This window comes from Uloborus diversus, chromosome 1, assembly GCF_026930045.1.
Source record: "Uloborus diversus isolate 005 chromosome 1, Udiv.v.3.1, whole genome shotgun sequence".
NCBI lineage: Eukaryota > Metazoa > Arthropoda > Arachnida > Araneae > Uloboridae > Uloborus > Uloborus diversus.
The window spans coordinates 216,951,932-216,972,153 of NC_072731.1; the positions used below are offsets into that span (position 1 = coordinate 216,951,932).

Consider the following 20,222-nt stretch of genomic DNA (forward strand, 5'->3'; position numbering starts at 1 on the left):
TGCAGTGTAGATTAATAAATGATTTACACACTCTCTCTTGTTCTTCACAGCAAGAAATCAGCGAGAGATATTTTTTTTTGCTTGTAAAATAGAAATAATTTATTACGGCATTCTCAGTGAATATAGGAGGACAAGATGACTATTTTTTGTACATTTCGTTTTTGAAGAGAAGTTTCATGTAAAGCTGTTAGTAATGTCTCTAATATAATTATGCGCTCTTTGAAATTATTTTTCAAATTGTTTATTTATTTATTTATTTATTTATTGGTATTCTTTTTGTCGTTAAACCATTAATGTTAAAACAAAATATGATTCATTTACTTGAAGATTGCACTTATCAATCTTTAGATTAACCATCTACCATTATCCACTTGGACTAAAAGATTTATAATAAGAAGAGTTCTTAGATATATTTGAGAACAACAACGGAAGAAAATTGTATATAAACTTCCTTCTAGGCACTCATTCATATTATTCCGCTATGAGTGTTACACTCTTGGGAAATTAACACACTTTCACTTTGATACTGTATCATATAAAATGTTATATTATATGCCACGTATGAAAGTTTTGGTTTTAGATATTTATTATTAAAAAAAAACAAAAAACTATGGAATATCTTAGTCTTTTGAGGACCGTATCTTTGAAACTTGCGGCGTTAACAAAAAAAAAAAGTTATATTTTTCGAACCATAACTTTTTTAATGTAATGATAATCTGATGTCTCACTAACATGAAAAAATTTATTTATGTATACTTTATTTGTAGTTTTGAAATTGAAAAATAATGTTGAATTTGAAAAATAAATTTGGAAATTATACGTACATGTATATATCCTGTACTGGTCCTTAAAGACCTAGTAAATTATAGCGGATAACGGTTTATATGGCTTAAAATTATTTTGTAGTGAAGCATAAAAAAAATTGTGATCAAAAACATACTCCAAAATATAACCCAACTTTTTGTCGTTCAGAAAACAAGAAACTCCTAAGTTATGTAACACATATAAAAACTTTAAAACTATGTAACTTTTTAATAATTTGAGTCAATATCCGAAACGTTATTTAAGTTCCTGAATAATTCGAGAATATTTCTTCCGTAAAGCTTGGTAGGTAGTTCCATTTAGTTTAGTTATTCGAATACGCTATCGTATAAAAGCAATTTATTTTATGATTTTCGAATTCTATACTATTTGTACTTCCTCACTTTGCTTTCCAATAGAATCGATTCCGGAACATCCATAAAAAGCTTAGCTAGAAAGAGTAAACAAAGACGTTGAAAGTCATAAAATGTCTTACGTTTTGGATGTCAGAGATTTGCTAGGTTCGTTTTATTCCTCCTTGCTTTTGTACCAAAAAATTCGACTTCTGCTTTCCTTTACTTTAAAAAATAGCTCTCAATCATCAATAAAATACTTTTGCTTTAAATATTTAGTTTTCTTTTAGGGTGATACTTGATCTACAGCTACATGTATTGGGACTGGTGTTCTGCAACTGCCAGTAAGAAGTTTATACTTGTGTTTATGGGGCATTCTATGCCCTAAGTTTCTATTTATGTTTAAATCATTTCTGAAAAGAAATGCATATCAGAAACTTTTAGTATAAAAACACGCTCAATTTATGAGTTAACGAATGATTTGTTTTCTTCCTTTTATAAGTGGATATATATTTACTGTGTCAAAAACCGTTTGAAACGAATATATCTCAAGCAGGTCGCCACCCGCTGCGAAAACCTGCTTTACTTTAAAATCAACTCAATCCATTATTTAACCATAAGCGAAGTGTAAAAACATACGGGAACTATCACCAAAATTATTATAAAAAATAACTCAAATATTATAATTAAAAACTTAATTATTATAATGAAAACTGGATACAATGCCGTATTTGTAATCAGTGGTGTCATGAAGAGTGTTTAGCATTTGAAAATGGTGAAGATTTTGCTATTGATTATTGAAATGATTAGTATTGTAGCAGAAAATGTTATTTTTTTTTTTTTTAAATATGCTCCTATAATTTTGGATGTTGATTTTTTTTAGTTTAATTTCTTTGATTGTTACAATAATAACTGCAATAATTAGTGTTGTAGCAAAAATGTTTTTATATTTTCCTTTAGCTTTCGGGGTTTATTTTATGTTTAAGTTCTATTTCTTTATTTGCAATAACTACAATAATTAGCATTGTAGTAAAGAAATGTTTTTTGAATATGTTTCTTTAACTTTCGATGGTTAATTTATTTTTAATGTTTACTTTCATGACAAATAATGTCATTGTTCGCTTTGCCCTAGTACCGAATCCACTTTACCTGGGGTGTCGGCCGAAGTGGATATTTATGCCATCGTTGAACACTGGCCTATATCTAACAGTTTAATTCATATTAAGGACATCCGTTATTGTATTACGTAAGTTCATTAAATGAAGACTGATTATAAACATTTGTTTTAATTTCCCCAATTATAATTAAACAACAATAATCGAGTAAAGCTTAAGGTATTCACGTTGCCCGGGTTTCCCCTAGGTAAATTACGCATAACGTTTGCAGCCCCTAGAAATTTGGAAGACTCTAATACTTATACCGAAACTTATTTTTTAGCAGTTTTTTTTTTTTTAATGCGATTCTTTTTTAGTACGATTCGCATTATTTTTTGATGCGAAAACTATTTTGGCAGCTCTCGTGAAATTTTGAAAAAAAAGAAAGAAAAAAGTTTTGCTATTTCTTTTTAAATGCATTCCCTACACACGCACAAAAAGTTTTGAGTGTATGAGGTTCTAGGAAGAAAGCTGATGCTGCACGCATCAACTAGTCACAGGCAATAAATAGTGTGCATGTTTACAGGGTAAAATACTCTAATAACTGTCTTCGCTACTTTAACTAAACATTTCCCGGCTCCGTTTAATTTTGATTATTCTAAATTATTCATTATTTGTCCAGTTTTCTTGCTGAGGATATGTTCTAGAACAACAGGTCCAATTATTTATGAAGTAGCTTTGCATCTTACGATTTTAGTTTAGAGAAAATAATTGGATACTATAAATTCGTGTGGTCGGGGGAATCGGGTATGGGTAAAACGAATAGGCTTCTTTTTCCTTTTATTGAAAAAAAAATATTAATTACTTATCAATTTTGCTAGCTTGACTGCATTTTGAAGAGAGTTAATATGTATGCAAAAAATGATTAAGGTGTCAGGAGAATCCGATTAAAATTCTACCTCTGATCCAATCAGTAGAGATTCGATAGCAAACGACGTCGAGAAACCTTCAGATTTCTACAGGAAAGGTGAGATTTCTGCACTTGAAGATGATCCTGCTGATTCGGACCGCATTTTTTCACTAAGCATTACGTAACAATAAGGCACACTAAAGAGATTTCGTGCACGAAACTCTAAGGACAACAGCAAATAATCAACTGGGAGGGCAATCTAAAGCTGGCCCTTTGAATCCCGAAGAAGTTTATAACTAGAGGATCAGTGCAAGTGAAGACAGAACAAATAGTTATTCCAGTTGCCGTTCTATCATCATTCAAAATTTTGCCAGCTAAAACTACAAGAAACACTTAAACACACAGAGTAAGCAAAATACACTTTAAGTAAATAAAATCTTCTGATATAATGAAAGAACAGAAAAGAGTCGCGAAAATTCCAAAAGTGAACATAACAAAAACAATGTTACATCTGAGTGAAGTTGCTCGGTATGCGACGAACGGTGACATATAGCGGTGAACTTTCCAATACTTTGATAGGATGCGATGAGTGTGGATCGTAAGCTCATGAGACTTGCTATCCTTGTTCCTCCTATGCATCTGGTCCTATTTATACACATATGGTATTTAGTGACGTTCCCAATTGATATGAAACATTATTTTAGGATATAAAGCACAAGTTATAAGGCTGTGGCTATGATAAAAGCCAAAGTTGCTACTAATAAGACAAGTTACAGTTGATTTCATCTCACATACGAGTAACTAATCGCTATCGACGTTGCACAAATCGTACCAAGCAGAGGTATTTAGAAAACTTTTGTCAATTTTTGCATTAAGAATGGGTATTTGTTTCTGGTTGTATTTTCGTATGAGAGCATTGAAAAAATTTGAAGTAATGAATAGTAATATAAAAGATAAATGTAAGTCTAAACTAACTTTTAATATTATCAACCTGACAAATCCTCTTTGAGATTATTGGTATGACAATTCCTAACCGTACTTAGGAAGCAGAGATGCAACTATAAAAATATTTTAAAGATCAAACTTGATTCAATTTTACAAATTAAAAATTAAAAATTATGAAACTAAATAAATAAACGAATAAAATTAAAAAGTAAGCAAAAAGTATAAAACTGTAAAATTCTTTAAAGAATGAATAACCAATGTATAACTTCATTAAATGAATAAATATCTAATGAAAAGCCATCTCGAACAACTTTTCATCCAAAAGCTTACACTTCTTTGCATTGAAAAAGGTGTTTCTTGAAACATTGGAACAGGTGTCTGCAGTAATTTGCAATTTTTGTGCATCAAATCGTTATATATTCATTCAATTTTCAAGCACAAAGGTATTTATGCGTTGTTTAGTAAACTTCATGTTTAAACTTAACAGAATTACCTATAAGAAGAAAATATGTAAAAATTCAAAACTTTAACGTAACAAGTGGCAAAAATACATTAAAGCAAAACCTATTATTATTGTTCTATTCTTTCTGCTTCATTATAATACATAAACTTTTCTTTTTTCTTAATTTTTATTGGAATGTTCCTCATTAATTATTGTTTACTGGTTTTTGATTCTATCTGGCTTTCATTATTTTAGTTTATGTTTTGGTGCTATAGGGATATACATTGCTTATCGTGCATATTTTGACAATATTTCTTTTTTTCTTCCATATGTTTATTTATTTATTTATTATTAATATTTTTTTTTGAATATCGCACGTATCCCAAGTACTGTAACATTTGAAATTGTACGTGTATTGACACACTTTTTCCTTTAAAAAAAAATATGCAACTTTAAATATGTAAAACCTCGTTGTTATCTATAACATGATATTATGTTTTTTATTCATAACGACAATGATATGATGATATTAATATCATGAAAAATTCATGTAGCAGTAATGCAACCAAACTCTCGCTGAAAGATAAATTTAAAGAATGTGAGAAATAATAATGTTGCAACAGTTTCCATTCAAGCAAAAAACAAAAAAATAGATTTCGAAGCATAGCAGAATAGAATTTGGTAAAGAAGAAAATCACAAAATCATACAAATTATTTTATGCAATTTTCAATAAATACATAAGCTCGTATCACCACAAATTTCATATTTGCATAACCGTATTATTAAAATTTGATGCTAGGAAATAAGAAAAATATTCTAGAAGCGCTACGGCATTTTTCGAAAATGTGTAGCAAACTTTGCTGAAAACAAAAGATAGTGAAACAGTTCGAGCTTGCCTACAAGAAAAGCAACGTCTCTTATTCAAAAATTCTACTGGTAAAATAACTTTTGTGACGAAAAATAACCTTATGAAAAATTCATAAAAGTTTTAGACTTTTTTGAATATCAAACAATGTGTTCTTTCAGAAATATTAAAATCTAAAATATGATTCAGGATATATTTTGCATGCTTCTGAGACATAAACTAATAAACACGTCAAAAAGTATGTCTTGTTTTACTTTTTAAAAAAGTTACATGGGGCATAACTTTTGTGATTATTTCTTTTATATATTTTATTTCAACTCCGTGCAGCAATTTTACCATAGACAAATTTACTTAATAATAAAAAGAAAATGCTTATTTACTACTTTCATATAGCTATCTGACCACTAAGCTATAATCAATAAACATGGTATTTAGTAAATACACATTATGCATTTTTGTTAATGCATCATTAAGATACTTCAATATTATCTTGATTATGATTTATTTCAAATTTTTAGTAAATTAGCTGAGGTGCCAAAAAAATTAAGTAGAAAAATATGTTTTTTATTCGTGTGCCTCACATGTGAAAACTGCCAGACTCGAGAACATGATGGAATTACAAGATTACAAAAAAAATGAAATACGCCAAGAATGGAGGGTTTAATTAGTCAGAACAGTCCTGGGGACAGTAAAAGCTGAAAAGCCAATTTTGAATTTTCGTATTTTTTGTCTGCAGCTCCACGATGTATGTATTTACGATTGAAGATAACTTTTTATTATTATTTTTACTTTTGCTTTAACTTTATTCTTATTAGTACTATTATTCTTATTATTATTGTTTTTGAAGAACAATGATTTTTTTGTAATTATTATATATTTTTTATTCAACAACTTACGTCTGTTTCTAAATTAACGTTGTTTAAAGCTTATTTCCTCTTTTCAAAGAGAAAAACAATCATTTTAATTATGAGATTATTGCTCGTTTTTGTAAAAACAGCCTATTTTATAAAAATGCAGCAAATTATTATTAATATTTTTTTTAGATGGAGCGGAATGTTATTGCTAATTAATGCGACGTAATTGCTTGGGTATTTAAATTTAAATTATTATTTTAGTTTTTGATGAAACTATATAATGCTCTCTAGCTTACATCAAGATGCCTCTTATAATTGCCTGTTATGTGACATTTTGCTGCTTTTCAAAGATAGAGTAGCTTATTATTAACAATTGACGTCATGCATATTCTATAAAATAACCTATAATTTAAAAGGTGCCTATTTTATGTTTGAGCCCATATAAATCACGCTTTTTAAACATAATATCAACAGTTTCTCTTTCTGGATTGACCATGTTAGAGTATGTATCTATATTGTAGCGTATTCTATTTCTTTTTATTTTGTAATCAACCATTTTTTTTTTGTAGTTTATATGAATTAACTATCATTGCCATTAAATTACATACAACGAGTTCCGCTTTAACCTGCAAGACCTTTATTTTCGCAACCGTTAGTAATAGATGTATACTTCCAATTGCAAAAATGTTCAAAATCAGATGCAGTGTTAAGATATGGAAAGTTCGAAGTAAAAATAAAAATAAGTCAAAAAAATACAAAATTTAACTTTTTATACGGGCCCCAGGTCCTCTAACTTATATTTAGGGAAATAATTTCCACTGAAAAATAATTAGAACGCAAAAAGCTTGTAATTAGTACTACTAGTATTCAAAGAGATGTGAAACGTAGCGATTTGTGACTTACACCACTTTTCACTAAACGTCAATAATACCTTTTGAGGGGGGGGATATGGTGCTTATAACAAGTGTTTAAAATCATCTGCGTGCATCGAGTTCGGTTTATCAAATATTTTGAGGTTTGTAGGGTTTTTTTTGCGTATCACGGCATAGCATTTGCATTTATTTTTGAATAACAATGAAAAAATATAAATGCTTTGATTTTCTACTTTGACAACCTGCCATTCTTCTGAAGAAAGGAAAATGATCTGAAATCTCACCTTCTGTATGGTCCCTTAAAACTTTGAAATGTAATATCTCCTGGAGTTTTGGTCGCAAAAATATCATGGTTTTTGTGTCAGTAATAGTTTTCAATGGAGATTATTTCTCTAAATATTAGTTAAGGGACTTAGGGCCCGTATAAAAAGTTAAATTTTGTATTTTAAGACTCATTTTTATATTTGCTTCAAACTTTCAATATCTTAACTCTGCATCTAATACCAAACATTTTTGTAATTGGAAGTATACATCTAGGACAAACGGTTGCGAAAATAAAGGTCTTGCAGGTTAAAACGGAACACCCTGTATACTTCTGATAAAATCAGTTGATTTCCAAGTAAACTTTTCCTTGATTTGATAAATGTAAATGCATTTATCAAATCATTTAAGTTCATCTTTCAAATCTGATTATTATTTCCCAGTGCAAGGCCTAGCAAATACTTTCATTGCAAAAAATATCATTAATGCACTGTTTTCGCTTATTGGTTTGTTTCTAGTAAGAAACATTGTTTTCAGAAAAGAGATCATAATTCTAATACATCCCAACTAGGTAATAGTTAGATCCTCTATAACCCAACTCAAATGTATAGTTACAAAATATCAGTTATTCTTAAGACTAGAAATTTCCCTAAACGTAGCTGAGATGCCATTAAAGCCACACATGTATTCGCCATTCTCATATTTAAGGTTAAGTCTCGTATATCGTCTGGCGAAAACGTAAATGTGTATTGAAGGGGACATTTTGTCTTTGTCTTCCTTATTGTATTAGATAGGTTTTTTTTTTATACTTGCACTTTGGTATTAGACAAAGATAAATCCATCCCCTTCTGTGATGCGCACTTGGCCACATTAAATGCCGTATTTTGAAGCCGTCATTACTACTCAGAAGACAGCATGGAATGTTAGATATTTCTATCTAAAACGGAAAAATAGTAAAAATATGGTATTTAGCAATGATAAATTGCTTTCTGGCTGAAAGAAAACTCTTTATTCTTCTTGTCTCCGAGAGATGAATGAATTCGAAGTTTTCAAGTAATAATTCAACTTATGCTTTATATTTTTCAAATAGAAAAAATAAACACATTATTCACCATTTCCAACCTTTTTTTCAGTTTGCATAATTAATTGAAATTATATGGCTGTAGCAGCTTTTGGTTCTTTGGAAATATCGAGCATTTATAAGGTTTTATAACCTTTAAGTATGATTTTGACGAATTGTTATATTGCGATTTAAATTGTCTCATGGCATTTGAAAACTACGCGTCTAAAAGGAATAATTTTTATGTAGTGAAACATATGTAGATATTTTATTTTTACATTAATAAAGTTACGCTGCTCATACTATATTACAATCATTTATGTTAAGGGAAATGTAACAGAAATGAAGGAGTACACTAAAAATTGACAGTCATTCACTTCTGATGTTTTTACATAATGTATGTTTTTGTAAAAATAACTTGGGAGAGTAGATTATAGACTAGTATCATTATAAAACAATGCGCAATACTCGACTTAAATAGAATCATTATGTGACAGTCGCATAATTTTCATATAAAGGTTTTCGTCGCATTACAGTCATGGAACGTCATTGCGAAGTTACCAACAAATTGCAGCAATTTACGAAATTTTGTCTACGGCGTTATAGTCTAAGAGCCCATGAGTGACAGACCTAAGTCATAGTATAAAAACTCTAAAGTGTTTTTGTGCAAGAACATCACAGCAGGTAAGAAAGGTTAGCTGTTATTGAAAAGTTTGGTCGCGCTGGCTTTGGCAGGAAACGGAAAGCAAAGTTGCGTAAAATTGCTGCAAAAGCTTAAGGTCATAGAATCATTCCATGTCACATGGCCTGGTGGTCCCCATCCAACCATCTCTGATTTGGAGGACGGTCTAGAGAGGGGCAGACATGCCTTTGAAACTAACCTATGCAAACTTTCAGCTTCCAAGACAGTAATCATAAGGATGCAGGATATCTCAAAAAGAAAAAAAAAAAAAAAGGGACCAATATGGCCTTCAATGGACGGACCGTGCTAAACAGGGCAATTCGTTTCCAAAGCTGAACCGCCATTTTGGAGCAATTTCACTTTTATCGATCATACATCCACAGGATTTGGGTCTTGGAAGCTGAACATTTGTATAGATTTGTTTCAAAGGTGTGTCTTTCAATTTTGTACATTTCTTGTATATCAACGTAAAATGCTTGCTAGTTAAGTGTGTATTACTTACGCTATTATTTTAAAGTCCATCACAGGTTGAAATGAAAAATATTAAAAATAAAAGACAGTTTAAAAAACTGAAACTCGGCTACGGCAAAAAACACGAAAAGGTAAGAATCAAGTAGATGCTTAGCATTAAGATACCGCCCCTCAGCCGGGCATAAGGCAGAACTAGATGCAATATACCAGACAGCCTGGTTATGTTATCTTGAGCCTGTAGTTTCGATCTTATTAGGACTTCTCTGTGAGGAACAGTGAATAACCTTGCTGGGGGCAGGTGTCATCTCATTGAAGCTGAGAGTGCCAACAAACTGGTAGAAGAAGCAAATTTATCTCACCAGCGAGTGTCCGCAGCACAGTGCGGTTCGACTCGGGAATTGAAGGCAAAGCTTTGCCTTGATTGAACTAACTATCAAACGGCACGACATTGAGGGTCATGGATCAGGACGAAATTCTGAATTTAGGTTTTTTGCGTTGGATAAGAATCCAGATAAAGCGATTTGACTGCATAAGCACTAGTTCGGCCGCAATGGTGGTTTAAAGTTGCAAGTTTGGCTTCAAAAGCAATTGTTTTTCGTTTGAAATTAAACGTCTTTTACCCTGTTCTTGCTATTTCATTGCAGTATCACCCAACTGAATGCATTCACAAGAAAACGCCACTGCAGTTCAAGAGCGAAACAAGCAAATTAAGGCCCTCCTTGAAGCCGAACTAAAGACTATACACTGAAACTATTTTACCTAGGCTCATATGTAGTAGGAATTGATATAAATGCAGAAGTTTTTCCAGATTCATGACTCTTTTTTTTTGCCGTCTGAACCAGAATGAGTTCTAGGATTCCAGAATTGAAACGACGTTTTTATTGGAATTTGAAACTTTGGCACAGTATTTGCACTCCCAAAACATTCGGCGTCTCTAGTTAGAACAATGTTAGGGAGGGACGATTTATTCTATGTTTTGAACATATTCAGTTGGCTCATACTGCAATGTAATTGCAAGAAAATAGTAAAAAAGTTTATTTCCAAGGAAAAACCATTGCTTTTCGTACTCAGCTAGCAATTTTGGATCACCGTTGCTGCTGAACTATGGCCTTTGCAGTCAAACCGCATTACTTGGATTCATATCCAGGATTTCGTCGACATGTGTGACCCTCAAGGTCGTGCTGTTTGGTTGTAAGTTGGTTCGTGTGAAGACAGCGGAAAACGCCAGTCAACTAATATACAGGCAATGTTTTCAAGGTGTTCATTCCACTTACAACCTTGTGTGAAGCCTCAAAACTCCCGTAAGATATCCTACGGTTGCTTTGAGGCTGCGATACATCAGTAAGAATCGTATATTGAAGATACAAAGAGACCCCTTTTCAATGCAAAAAATAATCTTAACTATTGTGGTACATCTTTTATTCTGTACTTTCATTTTTCATTGATGTTTGGATTCCATGTAATCTCGAATTTGAAACACGTGTCTGTATTATATTCTTGCCTTTTGTGCTACTTAAAAATTTATATAATTTTTTGAATTATTACTAGTTATCGTTTAGTTATTTACATTTTTCACTATTGTTCTAAAACATCGTATTAGAAGAAAACTTCCTACCGTAACAAAAACATTTCCTAACATGTCTAAAATTTAGATGCAACGCAGTTATTTATCAATATATACTTTTTAATTTTTATTACTGAAATACAAACAATATTGTTTTCACTTCTAATATTATTTATACGCGTTAAAATAATTTATAATAGTTAAGATAAGCAGAAACAACTGAGTATTACTTTCAGTTCATTTATAGACATAAATATACATGAACATGAACTATATTTTCTTATGATGATTTCTCTTGCCCGCTCTGATATATGCATATTGCGACACAAAAATATGCATTGAAATATTTATGTATTAAATAAAAATAGCTTTTACGTGATTTCAATCTTTTTAACTGCTCCAAAGATCTCAAAAGATATAATTTGGAAAATCCAATCATTATTTGACCCAAGAAGGAATGATTATAGTGGTGCATCATACTTCAAAACAAACTATACTATCTAGAGTGATTATCCTGTCAAATATTTGCTTTTGTTCCTGAGTCATATCACAATTACAGTTACCTAAATTATGCTCATAAATTGTGTCCTCTCCTTATCTACAGTTTCATCAGCAAACTAATTATATTTAGAGTATTAAAATGGTGTGTTTCGAAACTAAAGAACGACATTAAAGAATCATTTGAATTAACAGTGAGGATAAAATATTACCTTCAAAATAGTAATTAGAAAACATTAGCGTGATTTTTATGCTAACTATATCAACTTAACAAGTAATGATAAATATGCTTTGAGAAAACTTTGTTCCATTGAATAGAGTTTTCGTTTAAGATAATGTTGTTTGTTCCCTGCGAGCAATTGTAATCAGTTCAAAAAAAAAAAAAAAAAGTTCTTACTTGTAAAAGAAGTTGCCGTTTCCTAAAAGAAAACCAATAGGAAACCTCTTTTTTAATGAAAAATAAATTATTAAAAGTATGAAAGACAAAAAGAATGCTGTTAGGATTTGAAAAATGCAACTCATTTACGAGATTCCATCAAATGTTTAGTGAGAATTCATTTAACCACCACCACAGAGGAAAGTGCTGTAATTCGTAGTTATTAAGTTCGAAAGGTCCGTTTTCGTATAGCTTTTAGTAATTAATAACATTAGCTATGTTGAATCTCCCTTTTAGTTGCTTTTGGCGAGAAAATATCTCGCCAGTTTTTACAGCAAACCTAAGTTTAAGTTTAAATTGAAAGATTGCTTTAGGTAATGTGATTCCGATTAATGTGGATTTTGAAGGGAGCCGCTGGCCCTTGAAATACCAGCATGAACCATTCCTATGGTTTTAATTTTATTTTGTTTTATGTTAATAAAAGTTAGTTTTGTTTTAGTTGATGGTTGTAATGTGGTTACTTGTGTAACATTTTGACCAAATGAACAGAATTACGAAGAATTTTTAAACCTGCAAAAAGTGGAACTGCTGAGTTCTTCCATTGGCGTCCGCGACAGGATTTGATATTGTGATCAGCTGAATCTGAAAAGTCTTGAAATTTACACAGGTAAGCTCAGTTTATTATTATACCTGTTGTAAATATTGCATTGAATGAAAATGACAAGTACATTAGAAATCCTAAAGAAGAAACGCGGAGGTTTAAGAACACAGACTTCAAAACTGTGTAACAAAATAGATACAGCACTAGAAAGTGAGGAAATCGCAGCAGAGCAGAAAATTGATCTTTTAAGTATTTATAAAGACCAATTAAATGAAAAGTACGACTGCTTGAAAAAATTAAATTCGGATATCCAAGATCTGACTGCCGAGTCAGAATTTGAAAATGAAATAGAAACTTCTGAACATTATAGCGAAAGAATAATAGAATTTCGGTATAAGATTACTAAGTTTTTAAATGAACGTGCTGCTGAAAGTCGAAAGGAATTGTTTGAGTCATCAATCTCGAAAGATGAAAGTAATTCTCAATCCTTCAAAATTGAGCGTTGTATGAAACTTCCTAAACTTACCATACATAAGTTTTATGGGGACAGCAGTTGCTGGTTGGAATTTTGGGGCCAATTTTCTAATGCCATTGATAAAAACAAAAGTTTATCTCCTATCGACAAATTTTCATATTTGAAATCTCTACTTGGTGGCAGCGCTTATAATGCTGTTGCAGGATTTTCACTTACGGCAGAAAATTACAAATCAGCTGTAGATTTGTTGAAAAACAGATATGGTAGAAATGATTTAGTCATTAATGCGCATATGAGTAAGCTGTTAAATTTAAAACCAGTGAAAAATTCCTATCACATAAGGGACTTAAGGGAACTTTATGATAATGTTGAAGTTCAAATTCGAAATTTAAACTCCCTCGGTGTTACAGCCGGTAGTTACGGACACTTGCTTGCACCTATTTTATTGAAATTAATTCCAACTGAAATGGCCCTGGATTTCAATCGTAAACGGTCAAGTATGACAGATATGGACATCGATGAACTTCTAACATTTATAAAAAACGAAGTTCAATCTCGTGAAGCAACAATTCATCTGCAGAATTCTGAAAAATATTCTTCAAGTAGTAAAAAAGAAAAAAATAAACAGCAGACTAGTAATTACAAATGGGATATTCCCACGACTTCTACATTAACTGCAAATTCAAAAAGTGTTTGTATATTTTGTGATTCAACAGAACATGATTCGAAATCATGCAAGTCGAAGCCTATTTCTGACAAACGTGAAAAATTGCGGAAGACTGGGCGATGTTATGTTTGTTTTCGTAAATATCACCTATCCTCAAATTGCAAATTTAAAACTGAGAGCTGCAAAATATGCAATGGTAACTTTCATCACACATCAATTTGTACCAATAAAACTTTCAAACCCGCAAATGTAAACAGAGATACTGGGGGAGAATCAATTATTGCTTCAGTTTCTCATTGTCGGAAAAATATTACTAATGTAAATACTAAAGAAGTAATTTTGCAAACTTCATGCGTGAAGGTGGAATCTGATTCGAATTCTAAATTGTCTTTAATTCTTTATGACACGGGAAGTCAAAAAACTTATGTCACAGAAAATTTAATTTCAGAATTAAACCCTCCAGTTTTAAGGCAAGAAAGACTTCAGATATTTTCATTTGGAGCTTTTAAACCGCAAATTAAAAATTTTGATGTCGTTGAGTTGAAGTTATCTCATGTAGATGATAAATCGCGTTGTATTCATATTGAAGCGTTAGTAACAGATGTGATTTCGAGTGTTAGTATTCACTCCCCACCAATTAGCAAAGAAGTTATGACTAAACTAGTGTCATACAAGTTTTCGAGTTGTGATAACGTAGGTGGTTCTCAAATCGAGTTATTAATTGGTGCGGATTATTTTTACCAAATCTGTTATGGTCCGGTTGAAAAGTTAACAAAATCACTCTCTTCTGTGTGATAGTTTGTTGGGGTACTCGCTTTGCGGTTTTGTAGAGGATGGGTCAATGAAAGGGGAAAGAAAATCTGTTTGTAGTTTCTCAGTCGTAAGTAGCAAGCAAAGCCCTGATAATGAGCTCGAAAGCTTAAGATTTTTGTGGGAATTGGAATCACTCGGGATTATGCAATCTAGGGAAAATGTTTCAGAAGTAGAAAAGGAAATAATTGATAAATTTGAATCTAACTTAAAGTTTGTATATAACAGATACGAAACTTCTTTATTATGGAAGGAAGATAAGTCTAAAGTTGCGAATAATTTCAGAATTGCAAGAAATCGCTTTGACGATTTAAGTAGAAAACTTGAAAAGGACATTAATTTATTTGATAGTTATAGAGCTATTGTTTTGGAACAGGAACGTAATAGGGTTATAGAACCATGTTCTGATTCAAAAATCGAAAATAGTTATTTCATGCCTCATAGACCAGTAGTAAGAGAGGATAAGGTAACCTCTAAAGTTAGAATGGTGTTTGATGCTTCTTCAAAGGAGAAACATTTAAATTCTTTGAATGATTGTTTATTCCCCGGACCTAATCTTAATCCAAACGTTCTTGATATAATACTTAGTTTTAAGAAACATAATATTGCATTTTGCGCCGATTTAGAAAAGGCTTTTTTGCAAATTGGAATTGCGGAAGAGGACAGGAATTACCTGAAATTTATATGGTTTAGTAACGAAAGGGGTGAATTAAAATTTATGAGATTTTCGAGGGCGGCTTTTGGGGTAAGCTGTTCCCCCTTTATTTTGGCTTCTACGATCAAGCATCATATTAAAAAATATGAAAATCATCCCCAAGTAGTTAATATTTTGGATTCATCCATTTATGTAGATGATTTGATATCTGGTGCGAAATCTGATAAAGAAGTGTATTACATATCATCGACAGCTTCAGATATTTTTAAAGAAGCTGGAATGAATTTGCGGAAATTTAATACTAATTCCGTAAAACTTCGAAAAATGTGGGAAGAAAAGGGAATGTGTGAAACAGCTGAACTTCGTAATGATACCTTAAAGATCTTGGGTTTACTATGGAATACCAATTCTGATAGCTTGCATTTTGACGTTCCAGACTTTCGCGAGGATTGTAAAATCAATCCATCAAAACGCGTTGTTTTGAAAACTGTTCTAAAGATATTTGATCCTCTTGGAATTCTTTTACCATTTACTGTTAGGATGAAAAGTTTGATGCAAGAAACTTGGCAGCGAGGTATAGGATGGAACGAAAACTTACCTAATGATCTAAAATACGAGTGGGAAAGTTGGTGTTCAGAAATTGATCATTTACCAAAGTTTGAGATACCTCGTAAATATTTTCCGGGGGGTTTAGAAAATTTTGATACCATAGAACTTCACATTTTTTCTGATGCAAGTCCTAAGGCTTATGGTGCTGTTGCATATTTTCGATGTGCCAAAATTGATAATGAAATTCGGACCAGTCTTGTTTGGGCAAAATGTAGGGTTTCCCCTATAAAACGTTTGACAATCCCTCGCCTCGAACTTATGGGTGCGATAATAGCTGCTAGGATGTGCAAATATTTAAAAACTGTTTTTAGTTCTCATGTTTTAGATGTCCATATTTGGTCAGATTCCATTGTCGCGCTACATTGGATAAAGGGTTCACCGATAAACTGGAAGCCATTTGTGGCAAATAGGGTAGAAGAAATACAGTCTTTGACTAACCCCAGAATTTGGAATTTTACTCCAGGGAAAGCCAATCCTGGAGATTTGTTAACCAGAGGGGAAAGTTTAACTAGTCTTGTAGAAAATACATTATGGTTTGAAGGTCCAGATTGGTTATCAATGCCTAAAGAAAGGTGGCCGAAGCATGACATTCTTCCCAGCATCAATGATTATTTGATTGAAAAGAGGTCCAAATTAAATTCTATTCAGCTTTCCTGCAATGTTAAATTACTTACAGAACCATTGCTGGATTTAGGAAAATTTAGTAAACTTAATCGTGTATCACCGCTTGGATTTTCAGATTCCTTAATAACATTAATAAGAAAAAGACTAAGCTGTCAGGTGAGCTTACTACTGCAGAAATTACAAAATCGGAAAAATATTGGTTAAAGTTAACTCAACAAACTGTGTTCACTCTTGAGATTGAAGACCTGAAACGGGAAGAACCTATCAATAAAAATTCTCCTTTATACAATTTAAACCCTAAATTGGATGAAGATGGTTTATTATATTTATCGGGAAGACTTCGCTTATCTGGTCTGCCTCTAAGGGAAAAAAATCCTTGGATACTCCCGGGCGGGGGAACAATTCACCAAACTGCTAATTCTTCAGGCCCATGAAAAAGTTTATCATTATGGAGTAGCCACAACCTTGGCGCATCTTCGAGAAACATATTACATCATCAAAGGAAGGAAATATGTTAAATCTGTGCTGAAATCTTGCATTATTTGCAAAAGATTTAAAGTTAGACCTGGCAAGGAAGAAATTGCTCCTTTACCGAAGGATAGGATAATTGAATCACCCCCATTTGAGACCTGTGCTGTTGATTTCGCCGGCCCTATTTTTATCAAAACTAAATCGAGCCCGGAAAAAGCTTACATTGTGCTCTTCACCTGTGGAGTAACTAGAGCTGTTCATCTGGAAGTAGCATCTGACCTCAGCACTGAAACCTTCATCTTAGCTTTCAAAAGATTTGTTTCACGTAGAGGACTCTGTAAAATTGTATACAGTGATAATGCCAAGACCTTTATCAAAACTGATAGTTTACTGAAGGAGATTTGGAGTAAGATTTCCAAAGCTGAGGTTCAACAGTATTTTACTAAAAACCGAATTGTGTGGAAATTTATTGTACCTAGAGCTAGCTGGTGGGGTGGTTTTTGGGAGCGTATGGTACGTTCTGTCAAAACGCCCTTGAAGAAAGTTTTAGGACGATCTTGCTTGAGCTATGAAGAGATTCAAACCACTCTCACTGAGATCGAAGCTGTTTATAAATGGAAGACCTTTAACTTACGTGTATGATGAAATTAACGAGCCATTTCCCCTAACTCCTTCTCATTTTCTGATAGGGCAAGCGCCCAAATTTCTTTCCTGATATTCCTTCTGTGGCAGAACCAAAATCCAACAAAAAGACCCTCACGAAATTATTGAGATACAGAGATCAAATTTTAAACCATTTTTGGAAGCGTTGGAGAACGGAGTACTTACTGGAACTTCGATCTGCAAATCGCATCGTTCCAATAGATACTCCTACAAAATTCAAAATTGGAGACGTGGTTATAGTTCATGAAGACAAGGTTCCAAAACACATGTGGAAAATAGGAGTTGTTAAAGACCTTTTTTTCGGCAGAGACTCTAAAGTTAGATCTTGTGCTGTTCGAACGCCTTCAGGCGTTGTGAGGAGACCTATTCAATTACTGTATAATTTAGAACTTGATATTGAGTCAGTGACTCAGTAAAAAAAAATCTTCCGCATAAAAAATGTCATTTCTGTTTACTTTTAAATTGAACTTTGTTATTTCATGTCTAATTCAGACTGTTATATATTTTAGTTAGCTGTTATTCATTTGAAGTTTACACCAAGTTTGTAAGTATGTTAATTTGTTTGATTGCTATTATGTTAAAAAAAAAAGTTAAATATTTGAATTTTGCTGAACATTTCAATTGTTCATCCTGGGGGAGTGTGTTGAATCTCCCTTTTAGTTGCTTTTGGCGAGAAAATATCTCGCCAGTTTTTACAGCAAACCTAAGTTTAAGTTTAAATTGAAAGATTGCTTTAGGTAATGTGATTCCGATTAATGTGGATTTTGAAGGGAGCCGCTGGCCCTTGAAATACCAGCATGAACCATTCCTATGGTTTTAATTTTATTTTGTTTTATGTTAATAAAAGTTAGTTTTGTTTTAGTTGATGGTTGTAATGTGGTTACTTGTGTAACATTTTGACCAAATGAACAGAATTACGAAGAATTTTTAAACCTGCAAAAAGTGGAACTGCTGAGTTCTTTTAAGCTACAATCCCAGAACTGAATTTGGTGGCTTAGTTTTATGAAGAATGATTGGGTGCAATTGAGATGGGCTTGTGGCAACGTGCCTGAACGCAGTAGAAAATTCTGGCTAAGCTTTTCAAAGTCTCCGGCTAGCCTGGCTGTGGCACGATATCTGGAATGGTGTTTGAATATAAAACGATTGCTCCAAAACGGGGCTGTTTAATTATGTTTATTTATTTCAAATGTAATGTATTTTAGTTAGAATATATAGTCAATATTTACCATTCGTAAATGAACTTCCTTTAACCAGAGGCTCACGCACCACCACTTTTATTACAAAGCAATCCACAACTTACCTGAAAGTTTTCATGACACAGCAGAAGAAGGCTGAGTCAAAATTCTTACTTGTCTATTAGCAATATTGACACTTGCCAACGCAAGCGCCATTCTTAGACGAGGTTTCGATTCTACTATATTTTTTCCCCAATAATCTCAATTTTCACACTTTCACTTTGTGGATTTTTAACTCATTTTCATAGTTACATTAATTATACAACTATAACGGTGTAATGAAAAAGAAAATAGCGACAAAAATCCTTAAAGAATTTTAGAAATCCATAATGAATAAAATGACTTTATTCCAACACAAAAACAAGAAGTAAGTGATTTACGCATTCTTTTACAAAAAATCTTTAAAAGATATGTTTCTAAAATAAATTTATTCCTTACTTATCATTACAAAAATGAAATTAAAGAATTTAGATAACGATGACATTTCAAATTTTATTATAGGCATAGGATCATGGTTTCTTTTTCAAGATATCTCTGAAATTTCAGAACTTAAATCTGAATATTTTGATTTGTTCTTTCTCGCAAATTGCAACTTTAATGTAAAGGACACATTTAAATATTTTCTACATTTTAGATAGTTTTTACCTTTTGCATAAAAGGAATTTCGATTAAAAATTTCCAGTTGTCATTTTAATAATTGTAATAGAATGTAGCTAAAAAGAGAGCTAAAGAAAAAAGCTAAAAATCTTGTTTAAATAAGGAAAAGTTGAATAACGGATTTTATCAAGAAAACTCAAACAAACATATTTTTTCCAATTTTGAAATTTTTCAACATTGCAATTTTTTGCATTGTAAATTGTTTGATTAATTTCTGTTGTTAATAGTTAAGCATGATTTATATAATTCAAATTTATGTTTTCCTTTTTATTCAAAACACATTTCATATGCAACTCTAAATTTTTAGAATCTCTTTTTTTGTTAGCTATTGAGTTTCAAAGTACGTGAAGCTAAAATAGGGGGTGTAAAAATTTAACGAAAGTATTTAACGCAGATTTTTCGTGTTATATAAGACCATAGGTAGCAAAATTCAAACGTATTATTTATGTTTACTTCATTTTAATTCTATAATTCTAGCATTATAATTTTAATCATGCAAATTCGTGTCTTTTTGAGTACAACTAGTAAATATTTACTTTTTGATAATTTTTTTGAAAATATAAATTGCAAAATTTTTAAATATTTTTAATGCAAGATATATTTTTTTAAGCGAATGAGACGCTATTAAAATCGATCGATACAATTTATTGATAATTTTCGTTACTGTGGTGTTGGTCTATACGTTCTTTCTTATTTATTTGCTCAA

At 31.8% G+C, this 20,222-nt stretch overlaps 1 protein-coding gene across 1 annotated transcript; it reads left to right on the plus strand.

Moving 5' to 3' along the window:
- The first annotated feature begins 14,633 nt into the window (after positions 1 to 14,633).
- Positions 14,634 to 18,040, plus strand: LOC129218706 (uncharacterized). Its single transcript, XM_054853032.1, has 4 exons — positions 14,634 to 15,306; positions 15,454 to 16,646; positions 16,917 to 17,597; positions 17,651 to 18,040. Exons 1-4 carry the CDS (start codon positions 14,634 to 14,636, stop codon positions 18,038 to 18,040), a joined length of 2,937 nt encoding a protein of 978 aa, XP_054709007.1.
- Positions 18,041 to 20,222: the final 2,182 nt, after the last annotated feature.